At 53.9% G+C, this 24,817-nt stretch overlaps 3 protein-coding genes across 4 annotated transcripts; 1 reads left to right on the forward strand and 2 right to left on the reverse strand.

The window, feature by feature from the left end:
* The first annotated feature begins 2,457 nt into the window (after positions 1 to 2,457).
* On the forward strand, positions 2,458 to 4,916 carry SLC16A11 (solute carrier family 16 member 11). 2 transcript variants are annotated; one of them, XM_050765358.1, is made up of 5 exons: positions 2,458 to 2,771; positions 3,029 to 3,236; positions 3,475 to 3,618; positions 3,783 to 4,550; positions 4,638 to 4,916. In XM_050765358.1, the coding sequence occupies exons 2-5, from the start codon at positions 3,035 to 3,037 to the stop codon at positions 4,865 to 4,867; spliced, it is 1,344 nt and encodes a 447-aa protein (XP_050621315.1). In that variant the 5' UTR covers positions 2,458 to 2,771; positions 3,029 to 3,034; the 3' UTR covers positions 4,868 to 4,916. The 2 variants fall into 2 exon arrangements, with proteins under 2 accessions (XP_050621315.1, XP_050621316.1); XM_050765359.1 differs by lacking the exon at positions 2,458 to 2,771 and having other exon boundaries at positions 3,168 to 3,396.
* Positions 4,865 to 10,136, reverse strand: SLC16A13 (solute carrier family 16 member 13). Its single transcript, XM_050765363.1, has 4 exons — positions 9,435 to 10,136; positions 9,145 to 9,288; positions 7,486 to 8,223; positions 4,865 to 6,785 (listed from the first exon to the last, which is right to left on the reverse strand). The coding sequence occupies exons 1-4, from the start codon at positions 9,631 to 9,633 to the stop codon at positions 6,583 to 6,585; spliced, it is 1,284 nt and encodes a 427-aa protein (XP_050621320.1). The 5' UTR covers positions 9,634 to 10,136; the 3' UTR covers positions 4,865 to 6,582.
* Positions 10,137 to 16,377: 6,241 nt separating this feature from the next.
* Positions 16,378 to 22,974, reverse strand: BCL6B (BCL6B transcription repressor). The gene is made up of 9 exons (XM_050765353.1): positions 22,909 to 22,974; positions 22,157 to 22,347; positions 21,705 to 21,926; positions 21,261 to 21,608; positions 20,809 to 20,933; positions 19,385 to 19,549; positions 19,171 to 19,301; positions 18,919 to 19,056; positions 16,378 to 18,498 (listed from the first exon to the last, which is right to left on the reverse strand). The coding sequence occupies exons 2-9, from the start codon at positions 22,333 to 22,335 to the stop codon at positions 18,382 to 18,384; spliced, it is 1,425 nt and encodes a 474-aa protein (XP_050621310.1). The 5' UTR covers positions 22,336 to 22,347; positions 22,909 to 22,974; the 3' UTR covers positions 16,378 to 18,381.
* Positions 22,975 to 24,817: the final 1,843 nt, after the last annotated feature.

Genomic DNA, 24,817 nt, shown 5'->3' on the forward strand with positions numbered 1-24,817 from the left:
CTTGCACAGCCCCAGTCCCAGGCTCTAGGATACCCTTCTGGCTTCGTAAGCATCCTGCGAAGGTGCTCAGCATCACTTAGCACAACTCCCAGACGCAGAGGGCCCGGTCTTCGCTCTGAGTGCCCTGCATTTCTGCCTCACCATGGGGAGACGGTGATTCGTTTAGCTTGGAGCAGAGTCTTCAGCAGCCTTCTCAGGAGGCAGGATCCCTGCCCTCCCTGGTGGCTGAGGACCTGCTTTCACAACAGCACTCCGGGCTGGGAAACCGGTGGGGCCACTTTCCTAAGGTGTGTCTGTCACCTTAGACCTTCATGAACAGGACGTTTCAAGCAGAGAGCATGACATTTGCAAAAATTGAGGAGTGAGGAAAAGCTAGGCATGTCCACGGAGCAGAGAAGATAGTGGCTGATGGGAGGCTGCAAAAGGGAGGGAGGAGAGACGGTTTGGAACGGTAACCTAGGTCTACTTTTGATTCTTGTAAAAGGCCTGTACAGAGTACAGAAATGTAATTTTTTCCCTCTTTAGGCAGTGGAGAGCCGTTGAAGGTCATGCTGTGTTTTTCATGTTTACAGTTTCGCTCCTTGAGAAGCGTTTTTCTTGTCTTTACATGCAGATTCTTTCCCAACAATTAGGAAACACTGCCATCATGTGGCTCGGTGGATGCATGATCCCAACTTAGGTTGCTGAATGTTCTATTGTATGTTTAATAATTAAACCAAAGAACACACCTGGGAATTCAAACAGCTGAGGTAAAGAATGTCAACCTGTCAAAAAGGACATTTTCTATAAAGTGTTTCAAAAAATGAATACCTGGGTTCCATGACCTGATTTCTTACTTTGCTTTCAAAATTCTAACCTGGCCAGGCATGGTAGACTGTAATCCCAGCACTTTGGGAGACCGAGGTGGAAGGATTGCTTAAGTCCAGGAGCTTGAGACCAGCCTGTGCAACATACTGTGACCCCCTCTCTACAAAAAATGAACAAATTTAGCCAGGCATGGTGGCGTGGAGCCTGTAGTCCCAGCTACTCGGGAGGCTGAGTTGGAGGATCGCTTGAGCCTGGGAGGTCAAGGCTGCAGGGAGCCATAACGGCACCACTGCACTTCAGCCTGGACAAGACCCTGTCTCTGTAAATAAATAAATACATACATACATACATACATAAAAAATAAAATTCTAACCTAAGTGTTTAGAGATTCTGATCTCAAGAATCCTTTCTATTCCCAGTGACCCCTTATTTTAGAATCCTGTGTTTTCTGTCCCTGCAATGGTTCCGCCCTTTCCAGGGCAGTTTGCATCAAGCTGTATCCAGGATATTTCTCTTAACTGTGCCAGATTTTGTTTCAGTTCCGGGATTGTTCTCCCTGTAGGTCCCACAGTTGGACAGACCTAAATTCAAATATTCACACCATTTTTTCCCTGTGAGCTTCAGTTACTGCATCTATAAAAGAGGCACGACACCAGCCGGGCGCGGTGGCTGACTCCTGTAATCCTAGCACTTTGGGAGGCCGAGGTGGTGGATCACCTGAGGTCATGAGTTCCAGACCAGTCTGGCCATGGCGAAACCCCATCTCTACTAAAAAATACAAAAATTAGCCAGGAGTGGTGGCATGTGCCTGTAATCCCAGCTACTTGGGAGGCTGAGGCAGGATAATCGCTTGAACCCAGGAGGCAGAGGTTGTGGTGAGCCAAGATCTCGCCACTGCATTCCAGCCTAGGCTACAGAGTGAGACTCCATCTAAAAAAAAAAAAAAAAGAATAAAAGAGAGCAACAACTTCTTCATAGGGTTATTATAAGATGAAATGATAGCATGTGTAAACAGTGCCTGGCACATCACAGGTCTTCACTTTGAGAGAGTCCTGTTTCATCCCTCTATCCTTGGGGGCCTGTTATTTTATTTATTTATTCATTTATTTTTGAGACAGACTCTTGCTCTGTCGCCCAGGCTGGAGTGCAGTGGCATGATCTTGGCTTACTGCAACTTCTGCCTCCTGGGTTCAAGAGATTCCCCTGCCTCAGCCTCCAGAGTAGCTAGGAATACAGGCTCGTGCCACCATGCCTGGCCAATTTCTTTGTATTTTTAGTAGAGATGGTGTTTCGCCACGTTGGCCAGGCTGGTCTCGAACTCCTGACCTCAGGTGATCCACCCATATCGGCCTTCCAAAGTGCTGGTATTATAGGCGTGCACCGCGCCCGGCCTGGGGGTCTGCTATTCTAAGCACAGCTCTGGCACTCAGTGGAAGTCTGTGATCTGATATCCGAGATTTACCTGGTCCTCAGCAACGTTCCTGAAAACAAAACTACTCATCCCCTCAGGCTTTTGGGACCATCCATATTTCCCCGCGTTGGCGGTGGACCCCGGGCTCAGGCTCGCTGGGGTTTGCAATCCACGTGTCTCCCCTGCGCGCAGCAGGCGGCAGGTGCATGGGTGTGAGCAGGGCAGGGCCCCTCGGCATTCATTCCTCTCCGCTCCCTCCCCGGGGCTGGGGGTTGTGTGTGTACATAATTCAATCCCCGTGGGACTGGTGTCTGGCCTCACCCGCGGCTTGGCGGATTGGTTGTTTCAGCTCGCCCCCGCCCTCCGTACCCCCGGCGTCCCAGGTGGCTCGGGCCCCTGTGGTGATCTCTGTTTACCGAGAGAGCTCATCCAAGTTGGGCTCCATCGCTGCTCTCGCTCCCCTTCGGGGCCCCCGCCCGCCTGGGAAGCGGAGAGAAAGCCGGGCCCAGCCCTTCCTCGCCCTTCCCCTCCCCGCACAGCCCGGAGAGGTCGGGTAAGGGGGAAGGAGTGTACGTGGGACGGGGAGCCCCGGGCCTGGGGGATCTGGCTGTCCCCGTCCCGGAACCTCGCGCGGACCCGGGAGTTCCAGCTCTAGGCCTGGCTCCGGCTCCCTCTGCTCTGCGCCATCGCGCTCGGGGTGACCGGCCCACCCCGGGGGAGCAGCCAGAGGCTGGATCTCAGGGATGCCAGCTCCCCAGCGGAAGCACAGGCGTGGAGGCTTCTCTCACAGGTGTTTGCCCACCCCCGCAGACGGCGATGACCCCCCAGCCCGCCGGACCCCCGGACGGGGGCTGGGGCTGGGTGGTGGCGGCCGCAGCCTTCGCGGTGAACGGGCTGTCCTACGGGCTGCTGCGCTCGCTGGGCCTTGCCTTCCCTGACCTTGCCGAGCACTTTGACCGAAGCGCCCAGGACACTGCGTGGATCAGCGCCCTGGCCCTGGCGGTGCAGCAGGCAGCCAGTGAGGCGGGCTCTGAGGCGAGAGACGGGAACGGGGAGGAGGGGCTGTGAGTGGAGGGATGGGAGACCCACTTGATTACCCGACAACCTAAGAAAGGGCGACCGGCTCTAGAAAAGAGTGCATCTTAAGGTCAAGGAGAGGAACCATTAGTTCGAGGGAGGTAAACAGCCAATGAGAGGTGTTGGAGAGAGTTTGGGGGTCCGGGGGCGTGTCTTTTGTTGACTCCGCCCCCTTCCAGGCCCGGTGGGCAGCGCCCTGAGCACGCGCTGGGGAGCCCGCCCGGTGGTGATGGTTGGGGGCGTCCTCGCCTCGCTGGGCTTCGTCTTCTCGGCTTTCGCCCGCAGTCTGCTGCACCTCTACCTCGGCCTGGGCCTCCTCGCTGGTGAGGGAAGGGGGATGCCCGGGTCATTCAGGGTGAAGGTGGGGACAGGAGCTTGTGGGACTGGGGTAGCGAACGAGGCGAGGGCCTGGTGCGGAGAGCAGGACTGGGAATGCTGGGGCGGGCGTCCCCAGTGCCGGCCCCCATCCCCTCCCATTCATTCGCAGGCTCTGGTTGGGCCCTGGTGTTCGCCCCTGCCCTAGGCACCCTCTCGCGTTACTTCTCCCGCCGTCGAGTCTTGGCGGTGGGGCTGGCGCTCACCGGCAACGGGGCCTCCTCGCTGCTCCTGGCGCCTGCCTTGCAGCTTCTCCTCGATACTTTCGGCTGGCGGGGCGCTCTGCTCCTTCTCGGCGCGATCACCCTCCACCTCACCCCTTGTGGCGCCCTGCTGCTACCCCTGGCCCTTCCTGGCGACCCCCCAGCCCCACCGCGTAGTCCCTTAGCTGCCCTCGGCCTGGGACTCTTCACACGCCGGGCCTTCTCGATCTTTGCTCTAGGCACAGCCCTGGTTGGGGGCGGGTACTTCGTTCCTTACGTGCACTTGGCCCCCCACGCTTTAGACCGGGGCCTGGGGGGATACGGGGCAGCGCTGGTGGTGGCCGTGGCTGCGGTGGGCGATGCGGGCGCCCGGCTGGTCTGCGGGTGGCTGGCAGACCAAGGCTGGGTGCCTCTCCCGCGGCTGCTGGCCGTATTCGGGGCTCTGACTGGGCTGGGGCTGTGGGTGGTGGGACTGGTGCCCGTGGTGGGGGGCGAAGAGAGCTGGGGGGGTCCCCTGCTGGCCGCTGCTGTGGCCTATGGGCTGAGCGCGGGGAGTTATGCCCCGCTGGTTTTCGGTGTGCTCCCCGGGCTGGTGGGCATCGGAGGCGTGGTGCAGGCCACGGGACTGGTGATGATGCTGATGAGCCTCGGAGGGCTCCTGGGTCCTCCCCTATCAGGTAAGGACCTGAGCTCGCAGATCTGCCTACAACTATCCTCTGCCCCTGGGGTTAGGGGCTTCTAAATTCCCTTACCCATCTCCTCAGGCTTCCTAAGGGATGAGACAGGAGACTTCACCACCTCTTTCCTGGTGTCTGGCTCTTTGATCCTCTCTGGCAGCTTCATCTACATAGGGTTGCCCAAGGCGGTTCCCTCCTGTGGTCCAGCCTCCCCTCCAGCCACGCCTCCCTCAGAGAGGGGGGAGCTGCTTCCTGCTCCCCAGGCAGTCTTGCTGTCCCCAGGAGGCCCTCGCTCCACTCTGGACACCACTTGTTGATTATTTTCTTGTTTGAGCCCCTCCCCCAATAAAGAATTTTTATTGGGTTTTCCTGAAACCTCCAACTGTTCACCAATCTAGGACCCTGAAAATATTCTACTTAAGACAGCCAGAAAGGCTGGTTCAAAGGAACAGGATCCCAGGAGGCCCTGGGTATGAAGAAGGGTGACTGTCTGTCCAGGCAACCCATTTCTCTTTGCCCAAGTCCTGGCCGGAACAGGGAATCTTTGCAAAGTTGTCTGGCAGCCGGTTTCAGTGTGTTGCTGGGGTTGGAGGTGGGTTGCTCGTGGGTGCTATCTGCCCCATCTTCATGTCCCTTACCCTAGTCCCCAGACCTCCCAGACTAACTCTTCCCTGCATTTCAATCTCCTTCTATGAGCCTGAGGGAAATACAAGAATCCTAGGCTCAGACTTCAGTTCTACCAAAGCTATCCACACATCTATAACCTGTGTCCTCAGCATTCTCTCAATTTCTTTTCTTTTTTTTTTTTTTTTTTTTTTTGAGACAGAGTCTCGCTCTGTCACCCAGGCTAGAGTGCAGTGGCGCAATTTTGGTTCACAGCAACCTCCGCCTCCCAGGTCCAAGCAATTATCCTGCCTCAGCCTCCCCAGTAGCTGCGATTATAGGCACATGCCACCACGCCCGGCTAATTTTTGTATTTAGTAAAGACGGGGTTTCACCATGTTGGCCAGGCTGGTCTCAAACTCCTGACCTCGTGATCCACCCGCCTCGGCCTCCCAAAGTGTTGAGATTACAGGTGTGAGCCACTGTGTCCAGCCCTCAATTTCTTTTGTAAGCCACAGGGATAATGGGGAAGAGGGAGGTATGTGGTGGCGGCCTGGAGAGCAGAGTCCAGGGTTAAAATGCCTTGGGTCATCAGAGCTCCTGGACATCCTCCTCCACTTCCAGGCATGACACCATTCGGCCAACCCAAGCATACGGGCCCCAGCTCATTCTGAGGTTGTGATTATTATCTATTTTTCTTACTTGATTTTATCTCAAAGAGACAGTCATGTTTCCCAAACATATATCTTCAGAGAAGAAACTTGGGAGGCAACACTAGAGATGGTATATAAAACATGATAAGTCTCTTGGCCTTTGATTTTCACAGTTGATTCACACTCAGTGAAGCAGGAACTCCCGGATCCTTTAAAACTCCTGGGTCCTTTAGAAAAGGTTAGGAAAGGCTGGGTGCGGTGGCTCATGCCTGTAATCCCAGCACTCTGGAAGGCTGAGGAGGGTGGATCACAAGGTCAGGAGTTCGAGACCATCCTGGCCAACATGACGAAACCCTGTCTCTACCAAAAATACAAAAAAAAAAAAAAAAAGGCAAATAGCCAGGAGCGGTGGCTCCCACCTGTAATCCCAGCTACTTGGGAGGCTGAGGCAGGAGAATTACTTGAACCCGGGATGCGGAGGTTGCAGTGAGCCGAGATCATGTCACTGCACTCCAGCCTGGGCAACAGAGCAAGACTCCATCTCGGGAAAAAGAAAAAAAAGAAAATGTTAGGGCAGTAAAGGAGGATAAATAAGAGTCCTCAACAAAATACAAAAATACAAAGGGTTGGCACACACATTGCAGGAGCCCCAGGCCTGCTCTAGGGGGAGGCAGATGGAGAATCTTAAGGCACTGTGGTTCTGTGGAGACCAAGACGTGGCAAGAGAAGACCTGGAGCTGTCAAGCTCTGGCTTTCCGGGCTTGACTCTGTGAAGTTCAGTCCTCTTCCAGCCCCTCCTTCGGTAGGGAAACTTTAATATCCGGTGCTTCTGTTACAAGGTCCTGGGGCCTGGAGGTAGTAGTTGAGAAGCAGGAGAAGAAGTGGGGCAGGGTGAGGAGAATTCCACTCCCTGAAAGAAGGAAGGCCCCAGCCACCACAAAAGAAGCCGTGTAGTTGCCTGTCACATCCCGGAGGTAGCCTAGGTCCAAGAGAGAAAAACAATACACATGAGTGATCTATTTACTGGGGCTGATGTCTCAGATACATTTTTGGGTGGAGGGAAGACTTATCATCTCAGAGGAGTTAGAACTCCCATGGAGTTGGATAAACTTGAGAACTCTGGTTTCCCAAAAGGGCCTCAAAAGTTAATTTCAACCACCTCCCCGCCTTCAGAAAGGACCTCCAAACCAGCCTGCAGGGATCTGGAGATCCAGATTGAGTGAGGCATACTTGGGCCTTTCTGGCAACTGTAGCCTTTCCAAAGCTTCAGTTAATGGGTAAGAGGAGATAAAGGTCTGAAACTTCTGGCAACCTGAGCCAGCAGAACTTTGACCAGGTGCCTCAGATACCTGGTTTGGGGCCCAGTGGGCCAAAGGAAAGGGTGGACAGTGGAATGCTACGTCTGTGTCTGGCCAGGTTCTGCCAGGTCCTCTGAAAACCCGAGCTATAGGCGCCCTGCCAAAGGTTCCACTTAGCTTCTCTGTCTTTCCGCTCAGACTTTCCCAGCCCCAAGTTCTTTGCCCCATGGACCCATTTCAGGGATGCTATGGTTGGCCACACAGGCTGTGTACTGTACTACACCAGAGGGCAATATTCACATACACTGGAATGAGAATAGTACCCTCCCCTAGTTGCGCAACATGGCAGCCCTCACCCCCTGGGAACCCCATTCCACTTACCTGACAGAGGAGGCCCCAGCAGTCCCCCGATGCTCTCTATCATCTGCAATAGTCCCAGGCCACAGTAAATCCTTTTAGTCCCTACTAGTTCAGGTAGTACGGAGAAGGCCAGTGGGGCCAGAGCCCCTGATGTGAAGCCGTAGGCCACAGCCAGAGCCACCAGGGCTGTGGGAGCCCGAGCTACAGGGAACAGGGCTAGTGACACCCCAGTCAAGGTGGTCCAGAGCATCAGGAGTCGTGTCACAGGCCCTGGGACTGCATCTCCCAGCCATCCAGAGACCACGCGCCCCACGAGGTCAGAAATAGCAGCAACTGAGAGTAGGAAGGCAGCAGGTAGTGGATCCCAATCCAGGTCCTGGAGATGGGCCACCAGGTGGAGGTAGGGAATGAAGTAGCCAGTGTTGATCAGGGTGAGGGCAACAGTGTAACGGAGGAAGGGGCCATGATGGAGGAGGGAGGTGAGTTGGGCCCTGGGACCACCCACAGCAGGGTCCTCAGCCAGGGAAGGTGGGCGGAGGAGAGCACCACAGGCCACCAGGTGGAGGGAGAGGGCAGACACCAGCAGTAGGGACCCTCTCCAGGCGTAGTGGCTGAGGAGCCACTGGAAAAAGGGGGCAAATGCGAAGGAGGAGAGGCCCACGCCTGTCAGGGCGAGCCCGGTGGCCAGGGATCGACGGCGAGAGAAATAACAGGACAGGCAGGCCAGGGTCGGAGCAAAGGTCAAAGCCCAGCCAGAGCCTGTCAAAAAGGAAGAAGTGGGGTTAGGAACTCTTAGGGAGCTCAAGGCACCCAGTAATCCCCGCATTGCCCAGCAGCAGAATGTAGCACTTGCTGTGGAGTCCAACAGACCTGGGATACAATCTTGGCTTGGATACTTTCTAGCTGTGTAACCTTGTGTGTTTTAACACTCCCAGCCTCAACCTTCTCAACTGCAAAATGTAATAATACACTTTTTGGGATTGTGGAAGATTAGAGACAAAGTTTGTAAGGTAATTAGCACAGAACTTTGGAGTTAGACCTGGGCTCTACCATTTCTGGCTGTGTGACCTTCATTTGCCAAGTTGTATAAGCTTTAGAGCTTTTCCTTAGCTGTAAATAGAATAATGATATCGATTTCACAGTCACAGTACCTAGCACCTTTTTTTCTTTCTTTCTTTTTTTTTTTTTTTTTTGAGATGGAGTTTCGCTCTGTTGCCCAGGCTGAAGTGCAGTGGTGCGATCTCAGCTCACTGCAAGCTCCACCTCCTGGGTTCACGACATTTTCGTGCCTCAGCCTCCCCAGTAGCTGGGACTACAGGCGCCTGTCACCACGCCCGGCTATTTTTTTTTTTTTTTTTTTTTTTGTAGAGACGGGGTTTCACCATGTTGGCCAGGATGGTCTCGATCTCCTGACCTCGTGATCCACCCGCCTCGGCCTCCCAAAGTGTTGGGATTACATGCGTGAGCCACGGCGCCAGGCCAGGTTGCATCATCCTTGAATTTCCTAATTCCTCATCATGTTTGTCGGTTTAGTCATTCCTATTAAGAATTCCCTTCTGCGTACAGGTGCTAGCTAAACTTTCCCTCAGCTTCTCCCCGAACCCTTTGCAAGGAGCAGGAAGGAGGTGAACATTCAACGATCTAAGCATTTGACTCTCCTGCCCTTGTGCAGGCTCTCACCTGACAGCAACCCAATACTCAGGTATAGGTGGGTCAACGAAGTAGCGAAAGAGGCGAGCAGCATCCCCAGCGCAGCCAAGATGCCTCCGGTCATCACTACGGGCCTGGGCCCGAACTTCGTGCTCAGGGCACTGCCTACCGGGCCTGAGGAAGTGGAAGGGGCGCTGCGAGAAGATCTCAGGCGTCTCCCCGCCTAGCATCTCCCGCCCCTCGCCCTTCTCCTTCCCAGTCCCCGCATTCCCTCTCCCTTCCGAGGGTCGCAGTCCGCCAGATGCAGGCGCCGCACTCACTCCCAAACTGCTGCACCGCGATTCCTATGGAGGCGATCCAGGAGACGCGCGCTGCCTGCTCCCCAAACGCCGCCACAAACTCCACGAAGAAGACCCCAAAGGAGCGGAGCACCCCGAACACCAGCGCCGACTGGAAGAACGCTGAGAGCACCACCACCCATCCCCAGCCCCCGTCGGGGGGCTCGGTCCTGCGCGCCATCTAAGCCGTAACAGGGCTGCTGCCACCCCGAGCCTCTGCGGGAGCCGGGTTCTGGACGCTGCACCTCTGCACACCCACCCCCGCTGCTGGGTGGCTCGGGGCCGAGAGGGGTTGCAGAGGCAGGTAGAGAGGACGGTCCCGACGAGGCGGCGAGAGGCCCCTGCACCTTTTCCCAAGCGGGGGCGATATAGGACTGAAGACCAGGCCCGCGCCGGCCGGGCCAGAGTCTCCCGGAGGCGTGGTTCCGCGAGCTCGCAGCTGAGCTAGTTCAAGCCGCCGCCAGATCGATCCCGGTTCGGTGTTGGGCTGGGAGCCAGAGGGCGGAACTGCGATTTGAGCCACACCCCTGGAGCGCGCTAGTTTCCTCGTGGATGGTCCATTTTATCACTGGGGTGTCCGCGCCGGGCCACCCTGGCCAACATCCACCTCCAGAGCTCGCCAATGAGGATGCGGGGCTCCCGGGCAGGGGCGGAACCAGAAGGGCAGGGCGGGATTCAGGCATAGATGGGGACCCGGCAGTGAATGGGCGCATGCGTAAGGAGGGGCCTTAGGAGGCCGACTAGGTAGAGCCCCACGTGACGCGGGGACTGCCTGGAAGCTTCCGGGGTGCTTCTGTCTCCTGTTCACCTGACGGCCAACTCCTCCCCATTTCAGCACCCAGAGCCACACGGAAGGGTTACTGGTGGGTAAACTGGTTCTGCAGAGGAAAGCACTGTCTTGCTTTAACGAGGGGTCCAGGAATTGCAAGGCCCTACTGGGGATAGGGGAGGGGTTAGGAGATGAGACTCAAAGGAAGTGTCTGGCGCAGCGCCTGAAGCCACTAACACGCAGCCTTAGAGGCCTGGATCCCTGAGAAGTTCAAAGGCTAAGGGAAGAGAGAAGGGGAATGAGTTGGACTCCCGGCGTTCATTTCTATAGTGGGAACTCGTTCCTGTCACTTCTGTTCCCACTAACAGGAAACCTACAGGTCACAGAGACCAAAAATAACTGAGGAGAGGAAGGGCGGCTGTAAGCTCACACAGGGCCGGGCCCCACCACCACCACCTGCCTCTTCCTCACTGGGGCTGGAACCTTTTCCTCTGCCCTCTAGTAACAACCACTTCCTAACCACCTTTTTTGCTCTGATGGTGGGGTAGACTAAAGAGAGGAACTATGACCGCGGCCACTGGAGCAGTCAGCCCCCTCTTACCCAACTAGTCCTCAGGCCCCTAGCAAACACTCCCCAGTCCTTCCCAGTCTCCATAACACCAACGGCTTGGATTTCCTGTTCCTTCATTATAAGCCATACTTCCCAGACCCTGACCTGGAAACTGTGGACTCAAGGTTCACTCCCAGATTACTGGGGAAAGCAGCAAACAAGAAGCGGAGGCAGGGAGGGAGGCTGTGTAGTCTTAAAAAACATATTGAGCCTTAAATAATTTTATATGTGGGAAATAAAAGTAATCATCAATAATACACACATATACTTTCTAAGAGTCAAAATGTCAGCTGGTGGGGAATATGCCAAAGATGCAGAAATTGGTGTGGCTGTATTCCATAGTGATTAAGAACTCGGTCTTTAGAATCAGATCACAGTTCCAGTCTTTTATTTATTTATTTATTTTGAGACGGAGTCTTGCTCTGTGGCCCAGGCTGGAGTGCAGTGGCATGATCTCAGCTCACTGCAACCTCCGCCTCCCAGGTTCAAGTGATTTTCCTGCCGCAGCCTCCTGAGTTTCTGGGATTACAGGCTCCCATCACAACCGCCCAGTTAATTTTTGTATTTTTAGTAGAGACAGGGTCTCACCATGTTGGCCAGGTTGATCTCGAACTCCTGACCTCAAGTGATCCACCAGCCTTGGCCTCCCAAAGTGCTGGGATTACAGGTGTGTGTCACCGTGCCCGGCCCACAGTTCCGATCTTGGCTTCATTACTTAACTCCATCAAGATGCTGAATCTCTCAGTGGGTTTCCCCATCTGTAAATTGGAGTTAATAGTACCTACTATTAAGGGTTGCCCGTGGGGTTCAGTTAGAAAATCCATGCACTGAAATGCTTAGTTTATGTCCTGACATGCAGCAGGAGCCAAGTAATGTTAGCTTAGCTGGTCTTATTGGTCTTATTTTCAACAGGGGATAAGCTGCTGTAGTGGGAGGTGAAGGAAGGTTTTAGTTTAGTGTTTTTTTTTTTTTTTTCTGAGATGGAGTTTTGCTCTTGTCGCCCAGGCTGGAGTGCAATGGCATGATTTCAACTCACTGCACCCTCCACCTCCTGGGTTCAAGCGATTCTCCTGCCTCAGCCTCCCGAATAACTGGGACTACAGGTGTTTGCCACTACGCCCGGCTAAATTTTTTGTATTTTTAGTAGAGACGGGCTTTCATCATTTTGGTCAGGCTGGTCTCGAACTCCTGACCTCAGATGATCTGCCTGCTTTGGCCTCCCAAAGTGCTGGGATTACAGGCGTGAGCCACCACGCCCGGCCTAGTTTTTGTTTTTTGATTAAAAAAAAAAAAAAAAAAAATCAAATCCAGGTCATGGGTTTAAAAAGATTGAGAAAGAACCACTGCGATGGTTTGAATGTTACCTCCAAAAACTCATATTGAAACTTAATCCCCAACATGGCAGTACTGAGAGGTGGAACCTTTAAAAGGGGATTGGATGGGATTAATGGATTAATGAATCCCCATGAATTAGCCCACCATAGTGGATTAATAGGTTAACAGACTAACCCCATCATAAAGGACTAATAGGTTAATAGATTAATGGGTTATCATGGGAGAGGAATTGCTGGCTTTTTCAGAGAGATCTGACCTAGAACATTAGCATGCCCAGCCCTCTTTGCCATGTGACACCCTGTACCACAGAGAGCCCATATCAGCAAGAAAACCCTCACTCTAGGGTGAGGCCCCTGGACCTTGGATTTCTCAGCCTCCACACTGTAAGAAATAAATTCATTTTCTTTACAAATTACCCAGTTTCAGATAATCTGTTGTAAGCAACAGAAAATGAACCGGATGAGACAGAAAATTGGTACCCAGAAGTGGGGTATTGCTGCTAATGAATACCTGAAAATGATGAAGTGGCTTTGGAAGTGGGTGATGGACAGAGGCTGGAAGCATTTGGAGGAGTAGGCTAGAAAAAGCCTAGATTCTGGTGAGAGCTTAGAAGACAAGAAGACTATGAAAAGCTTGGAATTCTTTAGAGATTGGTTAAGTGTTTGGGACTAGAATGTTGATAGAAATATGGAAGCAGCTGGGCGTAGTGGCTCACGCCTGTAATCCCAGCACTTTGGAAGGCTGAGGCAGGCAGATCATGAGGTCAGGAGATTGAGACCATCCTGGCCAACATGGTGAAACTCTTTCTGTACTAAAAATACAAAAATTAGCTGGGCATGGTAGCACGCGCCTGTAACCCCAGCTACTCGGGAGGGTGAGGCAGGAGAATTGCTTAAACCGGGGAGTCGGAGGTTGCAGTGAGCTGAGATAGTGCCACTGCACTCCAGCCTGGGCGAAAGAGCGAGACTTCATCAAAAAAAAAAAAAAAAAAAAGAAATATGGAAGCAAAAGCCATTCTGGTGAGCTTTCAGATAGAACAGAGGAGCAAGGTATTGAAAACTGGAGTAAAGGCCATCCTTGTTACAAACTGGCAAAGAGCTTGGCTGAACTGTGTCCATGCCCAAGGGCTTTGTGGAAGGCTGAACTTGAGGGTGATGAACTAGGGTATCTGGCAGCCAGAAGAAATTTCTAAGCAGCAAAATGCTGAGGCTGCTGTGTGGTTTCTTCTAACTGCTTATGATGATCTCACAGAGAAAAGAGAAACAGAGTGGAAAAATTTGGAAAATTCTCAGCCTGGCCATGTGGTAGAGAATGAAAGAGCGTTTTCAGGAGATGAATCCAAGGGTGTGGCCAAGCCACTGCTTGCTAAAAAGATTAACATGGCTAAAAGGGAGCCAGGTGCTATTCCTCAAGAAAATGGAAGAAAGTCCCTGAAGTCATTTCAGAGGTCTTTGAGGCTGCCCCTTCTTCCCATCACAGGCCCAGAGGCCTTGGAGGACAGAGGGTTTCAGGGGAAACCTGCGTGTTCTCCATGGGCTCACTGCCCAGGGCAACCTCAGGACTCTACACCCCACACCCCAATGTAGCACTCTGTGGCCCCCCCAGCCTGGTGGTAGCTTAGGTAGCCCCAGGGGTTGCTTTTTTGTGTGTGTTTATGTGTGTGTGTGTGTGTTGCTTGTGTTGAAGCTCCAGAAGGTGCAAATCATAGACCTTTACTGCATCCTTGTGGTGCTAATTCTGCAGTCTTGCAGAAAGTAAGAGCTGTGAAGGCTTGGCAGCCTCCACACGGATTTCAAAGGACGTTGTTGAAAGCCTAGGGGCCGGGGCAGAGACTTGTCATGGGGCAGAGCCACCGCAGAGAACCCCCACCAGAGCAATGCCCAGCAGAAATGTGATGTTGAAGTTGCCTCAGAGAGTGCCTGCCAGGACAGTGCCTATTGGAATTGTGGAAGCGAGGCCACTGCAGGGTCCCCCCCTGGGGTAGTCCTTGGTGGAGCCATAGGAACAAGGCCAATGCAGAGAGTCCCCAGGAGGGCAATGCCTTAGTACAGCCGTGGAAGCAGGACCACCACCAGGCCCCCAGAACTTTGGAGTCACAGGCAGCAGGCAGTGCCCCACCCCGCTCCCAGGAAACTTCAGGCACCAGACTCCAACCCACCCACCAAAGCTATAGGGGCTGGGTTGCCTGAAGCCTTGGGGAGCCAACTCCCACCCTGTGTTCAGGAGGCTCCGCATGTAGTCAAAAAAGATTATCCTCTACCTTTGAGATGTAATGTTGGCCAGGCGCGGTGGCTCACACTTGTAATCCCAGCACTTTGGGAGGCCGAGGCGGGCAGATCACAAAGTCAGGAGTTCGAGACCAGCCTGGCCAACACAGTGAAACCTCATCACTACTAAAAATACAAAAATTAGCTGGGTGTGGTGGTGGGCACCTGTAATCCCAGCTACTTGGGAGGCTGAGGCAGAAGAATCGCTTGAACCCAGGAGGCAGAAGTTGCAGTGAGCCAAGATTGTACCACTGCACTCCACCCTGGGCGACAGAGCTAGACTCTGTCTCAAAAAAGAAAAAAATAGAAAAGGTGTAATGTTGGCCCTGCTGGGTTTCAGACTTTCTTGGGGCCTGTTTCACCCGTTTCTTCTTGCCAATTTCTCCCTTTTGGAATGGGAATGTGTACGCTGTGCTTGTTCCCACCATTATATCTTGGAAGTAGATAACTTGTTTCATAACTTGGAAATAGATAACTAGCTCACAGGTGAGCCTTTGATGCTGCAATGAGTGAAGACTTTGGGATTACGGGAATGGAATGAATGTATTTGTATGTGAGAAGCACATGAGTTTTGGGGACCCAGGGACAGAATGCTATGGTTTGTATGTCTCCTCCAAAAATTCATATGGAAACTTTCGGTCCTCAACATGACAGTATTGAGAGCTGAGGCTTTAAAGAGATGATCAGGTGCCGGGCACGGTGGCTCGCGCCTGTAATCCCAGCACTGTGGGAGGCCGAGGTGGGTGGATCACGAGGTCAGGAGATCGAGACCATCTTGGCTAACACGGTGAAACCCATCCCTACTAAAAATACAAAAATTAGCTGGGTGTGGTGGCGGGTGCCTGTAATCCCAGCTACTCAGAAGGCTGAGGCAGGAGAATGGTGTGAACCCAGAAGGCGGAGCTTGCAGTGAGCTGAGATCACGCCACTGCACTCCAGCCTGGGAGACAGAGCGAGACTCCATCTCACAACAACAACAACAAAAACAAACAACAACAACAAAGAGATGATTGGATCCTGGGGTCTCTGCCATTCTTGGATTATGGGTTATCATGAGAGGGGAACTGGTGGCTTTATAAGAAAAGGAAGAGAGGCCTGAGCTGGCCATGTTTGCACACTTGCTACCCCTCAGCTGATACCCTGCGCTGCAGAGAGCCCCCTCCAACCAGAAGAGCATCACCAGATGTGGCCACTTGACCTTGGGCAAAATTTTCAGTGTCCGTAACTGTAAGAAATAAATTCCTTTTCTTTAGAAATTGCCCAGATTCAGGTATTCTATAATAAGCAACAGAAAACGGACTAAGACAACTACAAACTTTCAATGTGGGAGGCAGCTGCAGAGATCGTGGTAACTGACTTTTCCACAGACGAGGAATTTAAGGCCCAGAGGGAGGTAACATCAAATTAGTGATCTCCGCACCCAGCACACATACAGGACAGGGGAAAGGGTGGGAGAGATGCATGCACTGGACCCTGGATAGATTCAAGATACCCTTGCTGGGGGAGGGTGGGCTGGCATGTTAGTTCCAACTCAGTCTTCTCAGTGCCACCGCCAGCCCCTGTGGTCCTTAGGGAACCAAAATCCTATCCATTTTCCTTGGTGATGGAGGCATGTCCCGAGCATTAAGATCCCTAGCACAGATGCACGCCCCAGCCTCTTGATATTATTAGTGGCTTCCTGGTTTCTCCCTGCCGCCTCCACACCTCAGGCAGGAAGTGACTTCAGAGCAGCAGGATGCAGGTGGCTCCGGAGAAACTTCATGAAGTCACTGGTTCCTACACAATGAGCAGGAAGGCAAGGGCAGGGAAAGGGACAACGAGGACCATTTAAAAGGTCTGGTGGGAAGGGACAGCAGAATGGTACAGAATCCCAGATGTTGTCCAGGAGGAAGAGCTCTGTTCCTCGCTCCCCAAGACCCGAAGGCAAGAACCCAGGACACAGCAGGCAGCACAGAGAGCTTCTTTATTCCAAGGATCTCATCTTGCAAGATCTAACATTTCTATCCCCAGGCATTCTCCACCTGCCCATCCAATCTGCTAAATATAAATCATGGTTCCTTCTTACAGACTCCTCCACCTTCCCTTCTTTCTTCTTTAATTCTGCAATGGGGTCATGGGGAGAAAGAGGGAAGAAGGACAAGAGTAGCTTTCTCACTAGTCCCCAGGTGACAGCCACTAAAACTGACTTATCCTTGAAGTTCTACCCCATAAATTCAAAAGTGCTTCTTACTTTCTACCCTTGTCCCATAATCAAATAGGCCCCAGGGCAACAAGGGGCAGAACTACAAATCAAGGCTTCAGGACATCTTCTAACATTTCAGAGCCTCCACCCAGCCAAGAGGCAACCCCATTCCTAACTTTCTACCTACCCGGCCTACACCAGAAACGGCACCCCTCAACCAACCTCTTAATCCTACTTGAAACTTGGTCAACTAGAACAGGCCTTTGGCCTATCAGCTAGCCAATCTTTTCTGTAATGCCAGCAATAATCCCAACCAAACTACAGCAAACCCAGAATAGAACTCAGCCCCTTTTCTTTTCCTATGGAAGGTTCTAACGCATTCACTGGTTCCAGACAGGAATGCAGTGATGGGAAGACCAGGTCACAGACCCAGCTTTTATAAGGTAAGGTTACCAAGCACCATCACTTCTAGAGGCAAAGAAGGTTCTGGCATCTGGACACTTGCCAGAAGATATCCAAAACCTATTAAAGAAGGGCTCAACTCAATAGAGAGAGCCCCAAGTAACATTCAAACCCAGATGCCTCTAGTAAAGGATGGGTTAACACTCTTCACCATCTAATCAAGCCAAAGAGTTTCATGATTCTTCCCTAGGTCATAACATTCACAGAGACTGGGCAGAGTCAGAAAAAGTCACATCATCTCTGATAAGGAATGTCTGATCTCTCCCCCATGGAGCGATGAACTCAGTGCTAAGAACAGGCCCCCGTGGGAGGACGATGGACTCAACTTGAGCCCTGGTGGGTCTCTGCCATTATAGATGAATACAGTAGAGCCAAATCCAAGTGACCAGATTAATGGGTCATTTTAGATTCTGGACCATGTTGCAGAAAAAGCTGCCAGCCTCCACTTGGAGTGATACAGAATCTAGATACAGAATCCCCTGCACCCACAGCTTCCAGGAGGCATTTATTATTACCTCCATTTTGGGCTCAATATAATGGTTCCTATCACCCTTGAAGAACAGAGAAAGTCTGCATCCATTGCTAGACTGCTAGAGAACCTACAACATCCAGAATACCAGAGAGGGTTTCTGACCCAATTCCACAATCCCGCATGTTCCCAGAGCTGCCCTAGAACAAATAAAGGTTCCAGACCTAGAATTACAGGGGCAGGACACAGAGAACCCCTTTTTCCATTTTAAACAAACTAACAAGCAAACAAGAACAAGTCTAAGGATAAAAGTTATGACAGAATTAATATAAAATACCCAAGCCAAAGGAGAGAGCCCAAGCTAGTAATCTCTGCCAGCAGAGCTGTGATCTCACCTTCTGTGTTTCTGGTCACTTTCAATCACACTTGTGGAAGAGGGGAGTGGGAAATGCAATTGAATGAAGGCCCTGATGCCACCCAAAGGCCTCAATAAATTATATTTACAGATAAACTGAATGCAATGGGGGCCACAGGTGGAGGGCTATTCCCTTGGGGAGACCAGGACTCCAATCTCTCCCCTTTCCCAGCCCCTAGCTAGCTCTCTCCTCAGAAACAATCTGGCTTGTGGGGAAGAGGTTTTGACCAGCAAAACAGAGGCAGATCTAGCCGGGATCTGCCACCCCCTGCTCTCCCCAGCGAGAAATTAAGATGGTGGCAATTTCTGATACCAAAGTGGCCTTGCACACCCCTATGCCCAAGCCTGATAGGGAAGCAAGGCCTGGGCCTGCAGCTTTCCCACCCACAGGAAGCAAGTGGGGTCTGGGCCTGCGCTCAGCTAGGGCCCCCCCAGAATGTGGTAGTGCACTTTGGTGTTGGTAGCAGCTCCGTGTTTCTGGCGCAGATGCAGCCGCAGTTGACTCTTGTGCCGGAAATGCAGGCCACAGGGGTCGCACTGTGGGAGGACAGCTGGGTCAGGTCCTGCCTCATCCACAATCACCTTTTAGGTGTTGAGCCGGGGCAGAGGGGGGGCCTGTCCAGCTCGCCCAAGAGGGAACTGTCCAGCGGAAGATCAGCTCTTTGACTCTCACATCCAAATCCTCAGGGGTGGCTGACGGGATAGACCCTGCCTTATTTAGCAAAGGTTCTCCCGCTTGTAGCTCCTCTCTGAGAAAACAGCGCTCAGCCCAGAGGCATCACTTCTATACCCGCCCATCCCTACTCCCAGCCTCCATCCCTTATTTGCTTGGACTCTTCCGGCCACCACTCATTTCTAAGAGATCCAGGGACAGCCAGGCCTGCACCTCTCAGAGCCCACCCCTCGGCAAAGCAGAGGTAATTCTAAGGCACTGGGCAGGCCAGGTTGGGTACCCACGTGGTAAGGCTTCTCTCCGGTGTGGATGCGAAGGTGGCTCTTGAGGGTCTGCAGGTGGCGGAAGCGGGTTCCGCAGGTAGGGCAAGGATAGGGCTTCTCCCCCGTGTGGATCAGCACGTGCGCCCGCAGATGTGCCACCTGGGAGGGAGGAGACTTCAAGTCCTGTCTCTGAGAGGGACAGATCCCTCCCTATTGGCCCACCCCACCTCTTGTGGGTTTGCCTTGGAAGCCACTTGGAGGCTGGCTCCGTACCTGTACAAAGCGTGAGCCGCACGTCTCACACTTATAGGGCTTCTCTCCTGAATGGATGCGGCTGTGCGTTTTCAGGTTTGCTGGCCGGTTAAAACGGGCTCCGCAGATTGAGCAGTGGTAAGGCTTTTCCCCTGGAGGCAGGGAAGATGGGGGGTCAGGGACTCTGCCCTAGGACAGCTGTGGGCTGGACGGCCAGGGCCCTCTCCTCCCCTACCTGTGTGCACTGTGCGGTGACTGGCCAGGTTGCCCTTGTAGCGGAATGAAGACCGGCACAGCTGACACTTATAGGGCTTGTCTTCATCCCCAGGAACCAAGGGGTCCAGCCCCGATGAGCACCCAGCCACAGCCTCACAGTTCTGGCAGCTGAAAAATTCACTTCCTGGGAAGGGGAGTGGGTAAGGGCAACCATAGTTACTAATGAGGGCTATCTAGGTACTACTGAAACCTCAAACCACGCAGTAGCGGGCTTTCTTTTTCCCAATTTATTGTTAAGACTTCTGGGGCTGGTTCGCCTTGCTCAAGGCCAAGTAAGGAGATAGTAAGATGAGCCAGATCTGACTCCACATCCGTCTGACTTGAGTACTCAGCTAATCTCCTCTTCAATAGTAGTGGTGGTGGCCAGGCGCGGAGGCTCACGCCTGTCATCCCAGCACTTTGGGAGTCCATGGCGGTCGGATCACAAGGTCAAGAGATGGAGACCATCCTGGCCAACACGGTGAAACCCGTCTCTACTAAAAATACAAAAATTAGCCGGGCGTGGTGGTGGCGCACGCCTGTAGTCCCAGCTGCTCGGGAAGCTGAGGCAGGAGAATCGCTTGAACCTGGGACATGGAGGTTGCAGTGAGCCAAGATCACGGCACTGCGCTCCAGCCTGGCGATAGAGTGAGACTCCATCTCAAAAAAAAAAAAAAAAAAGCAGTGGTAGGTGGAGGCCCCTGCTAGTGGGAGGAGTTTTCAGTTTCTCCTCCTTTTTGTCTTTTGTTTTTGTTTTTTTTGTTTTTTGAGATAGGCTCTCTGTGTTGCCTATGTTCGAGTACAGTGGTGTGATATCGGCTCACTGCAGTCTCCACCTCCCAGGTTCAAGCGATCCTTCCACTTTAGCCTCCTGAGTAGCTGGGACTACAGGTGCGCACCACCATGCCTGGCTAATTTTTATTTTTATTTTTTGTAGAGACCAGGTCTGACTATGTTGCCCAGGCTGGCCTTGAGCTCCTGGGTTCAAGTGATCCTCCTGCGTTGGCCTCCCAAAGTGCTGGCATTACAGGCATGAGCCACCGTGCCTGGCTAAAATCTCCTCCTCACCGGCACCACTCTGAATGACAGCCTGCCAGAGAGGCCCTGACAAGCTTTGGGCTGATCATTCAGCTCCGAAAGAGGATAGGCCAGAAATTCTCAAACTTTGCTGCTCATTGGAAGCACTTGGAGAGCTTTAGAAAAATACTGATGACTCGTTCCCAGGTCCAGATATTTCAGTCTATGGAGTGTGACCTGGGCGGTGAGAGTTTAAAAGCTTCCTAGGTGATTCTAATTTGTAATAAAGTTTAGGAACCATTGGAATAGGCCTTTCTGGGGGGCTTTTTTGGCACAAACTTGCCTGGAGCAGTCATGGGAGAAAAGCCAGGAAAGAGGGTCTCTTACCCGGTAGTGGTCGAGCCCGCTCAGAGGGTGATCCAGAGGTGTCTTGAGCCTGGGATGTGAGGAGGTGGGGGGTACTGGCCGGAGCCCCACATTTGAACTGCACAGTGGCAGCAGTTGGAGAGAGCCTAGGCAGATGGCAAGGCCCAGGGGAAAGGGTTAAAAGAGATTGTATGGATGGGGGATGGGGGTTCTCTCCTGGGAAATTTGGAGCCAAAGGCCTGCCCTCTGGAGGTGAGCCAATATTGTTGACCAATGAGCCACATCCATCGTACTGCCCAAGTGCCACCCTGCTGAATAAACCTGGTCTCTGGCCAGCTTCTTAAGGTGAGCTAGTGTCTCTGAAACGCACCCCCTATTTCCCTTCATCCTTCCTCCTGACCACGAAGGCCCAATGATTCTGTCTTCTAGCTGAGGCCAGCTCTGACAAATTCTTGAGGTTCTAGACTCTGTACCTGCTCTGGGGACCAGGAATGGGTCCTTCTTCACTGCTGCTGCTGCTGGAGGCCTCATCTCCACTGGGGAGCCTGGCTTGGGGGCAAGGTTGACCGGAACTCCTCTCCCCGACTAGGCTCCCTGCTTGGGAGGTCTGAGAGTTTAGCACGATGTACTTGTACTTTTTCCAGTTGCAGGCCTTGGGGTCGGGGCTGGCTGGACTGGGGGGGCCTTGACTGCAGCTTCGAGATTCAGTAGGTGGGTCTGGGTGTCCTTCGGAGCGCCTGGGACTGCCTGGTGGAGGGGCCGTTGGGGGTGTTGGGGGTTCTGCTTCCAGGGGCCGCAGGGAGATGCCCAGAGGTTCATAGCTGGGGAAAGTGTGATGAACGTTAGTGCCATTGCCTAATCTCTGCCTTTGCCCTTAACACCTCACCCACAGAGAACGCTGAGCCGGGGTCCCTCACCTGGCCTGGATGAAGCGGTGGCATGCCTGGACCACGTGCTCCATCTGCAAATAGGTGGCGGCCGCAAGGACTGCAGGTGCAGTGGCCGGAGAGAGGCGCAGGCGGGAAGTGTACATGAAGTCCAGTAGGGGGGCGAAGCCTCTCGCTTCGGGACCCCCGGGCAGAGAGAGCACGTCCACCCCGACTCCCGCACGGCCCCGGAAAATTGAGTAAAAGAAGCCACTGGAGAGAGAGCAGACAGGTCCCTTAGGGGCTGGGGAACCAAGGGAGACACGCGCCGCTTTAGGAAGCCCCGCCCCCTGAAAAGTCCCGCCTCCTCACTATCACCCCGCCCCCAATTCTCGGACGCTCCGCCTCCTGCTTCCGAAAGACTTGGCTTCGGATTCCCTTTCAAAGGCCCTGTGGTCCCACCCCTTTCCCATTTGGCCCCGCCCCTGCCCCACCCCTCGAACCTGCAGGCTATGAGAACTGCCTTGTGTGCCCTGAGGGGTTGCCCGCCAACCAGCAGCGTGACGTCAGTGAGGATCCCGCGCAGGCGCAGCTCGTTGAGGTTGCCCAGCACGTCGGAGGAGTGGCGAGTGAACTCGCGGACGTAGCCCAGCGCTCCCTCCGGGGCGGCGGGGGAACCCATAGCGACGCAGGCCTGTAGAGGCCGTGGAAAGTGCTCTGGATCCAGGCAGTTCTAAGACGCCTTCCCTCCTCTGTTTGCCTTTTCCTTCCGTGGTGCAGCTAGAGCCAGGGCCTCCAGCCCCTAGCCCCGGCACACGCAGCCTCCCTCCTAATTCTTCTTGTTCATTATACCCTCCACGACACCCTCGCTCCCTTGCCTCTTCCAGATCCCACAGCGCTTGGAGCCAGCTGAAGGTTCCACACCGCTGCGTCGTTGGCGAGCGTGGGGAATCCCGCGCCCATCGCCCTGGGTTCGACTCCCAGTGCCCCTCCAGCACCGCCACTCCCTTCTGCCCGCCTGTGTCTCAGGTGTCCGACCCTGCCTAGAGATCTGACGGCCTGCCGTCCACACACCTCCAAACCCCAGCCGAGGCTCTCTCCCCCGAACTAAGGAATTCTGCGACTCCTATCTAGTCCCCAGATCCCTAGCTTAGCCCAGTTTCTGGGACTCAGGCTTGCTGATGGCAAGCTCCACACGAGCTCCAACCCTCTTGGGGGACCCAGGAGTCTGGCTCCCTCAGTCTCTTGTTCTTACCCCCGTCCTGCAGGGGCCCGTCTTCTCTTCTTAAGGGGGGCGGGGTCTCTCTCCCCTCTTGGCCTGGGCTCCTTTATCTGGCCGGGATGTCGGGGGCGGGGGTGGAGGTGGGGTGAACGCCTGGGTCTGTATCCTTCCTTCCTCCCTCGCTCTCCAGATGGCGAGCCCAGGGCGGGGTCTCCGTCTCGAGGGCGGGACCTCAGAAACAAGGGGTGGTCGTAACGTAGGGGGTCTTGGGTCACTGCAAGTGGACACGAGGACGGGGATATTGGAATTGGGGAGGAGGTTAGGGATATCGAGGTTGGAAATACGGGAGTCTGAGTCGTCGGAAGGCCTGGGCCAGTGAAAATTGGTGTTTTGGCTTTTGGGAGGGTTTGCCAGGAGCAAAGTGCATACGGCACCCCCTCTCCCCTTCTTGTACTGTGTTAAGGGAGAAAAGGGGGATCCCAACGAGAAAGCAGGTTTGGGCAGACGACAGTGGGCTCCCGTGGGGTCTCAGACGGGGGAGGGTGTGGTGTGAATGACAGGCTCCTGTACCCGGGCCTACAAAAAGGGGGGCTCTGGCCGGGCGGGGTAGGGAGAGGGCGGATATGATTTCTAGTCGGTTTCCTTCCATTGTCCTGCGACCGGACGGCTCCGCCAGCTGCTTCCCCTCGAGGAGGTGGGGAAAGCCCCGAGGTGGGGGTGGAGGGGCGAGAGACGCTCGGGAGACCCAGGCGTCCGGCCTCTCTTGCTCCCGACTCTCTTCTGAGTCCTTGTAGGGATCCAGAGAGACGGACTCCCGCCCAAAGCCCGCTCGCTTTCCCCCAATCCCAGCTCAGGAGGGCCTCGGGCACCCGCCCGTCGGCTACGCTTGAAGGCTGGCGGGCCGCCGGGGTCCAGCGCGGCAAGTAGGCAAGGCTCTGCAATGTGCGGCTCCTTCCACGAGGGGGCGGCCGAGCACTGGCCTCGCCTCGCCCCTCGTCTCCACCCGGCCGGGGGTGCGCTCAGACCCGGGCGCAGGATCCATTCGGTCTGGGCGGCTGAAACCTTTAGCCTCCTCCCGTTTGCGCGGGTTTATTTCGCACCTCTGTCTCCTAGGAGGGGACTAGGGTTGGGCGGAGGGAGCTAGAGTTAGGGGACCGAGGGGACTTTCTCCTCAGGCTGGGGTTCCTACCTGAGGTGAGAAATCGTGGGCTTTAGGAGCCAGGGGAATGGGTGCGACAAGAAGGGGGACCTGAGCCTGGGAACTCCGGGTTTCTTTTCGAATTAAGCTAGACACTGCTACCCAGATGTCTTTGGAGGTGACTTTTAATTGCACATTAATATTAAAATTGGGTGGGGTAAACAAGAGAAGGGAAAACGAGGAGAAGGGAGAGAGGGCAGGAGGGGGCTTAACAACACTAATTTGAAGTCCCTGATCTGAGAGATGGGCATGGATCACACCCTCATATTTTGTTTCGGGAGACATTGCGGGGAGGCAAGGCAAAGCTCATTTGGAGAAGGGGTGCTAGAGCTGAATCCAGCTGCAAGGCAGAAGCTCCCCGGATTTGGGCTGGGAAGAGTGTACAGTCGGCCAGGATTGACCGGCCATGGTCCATGAGGCTAGATATCAGGCCGGGGGCCCTCGCCTTCAGACCGGAGTGTGTCTTTATTTGAATGCATGAAAGAACAGCTGAGAAACCGGGAATTGGGAAATTCAGGACGATGAGGTGACGATGAGGTGGCTTTGACATGTGAGGGTTATTTAGGTCTCTGCCCAGCCTGGAGATGAGAATTAGACTAAGGGCTCCCTCTGGCATCAGGATGGAGTATTATTTGGTCAGTTGTGGGGTGCCTGTTTATTATGGGGTGTTGATTTGATTGTGAGCACCGGTGGCTGCATTCAGCCTTTGAGGCCTATATGGTAAGTTTCAGGTATGGGGCTGAC

Source organism: Macaca thibetana, chromosome 16 (genome assembly GCF_024542745.1).
Source record: "Macaca thibetana thibetana isolate TM-01 chromosome 16, ASM2454274v1, whole genome shotgun sequence".
Lineage (NCBI taxonomy): Eukaryota > Metazoa > Chordata > Mammalia > Primates > Cercopithecidae > Macaca > Macaca thibetana.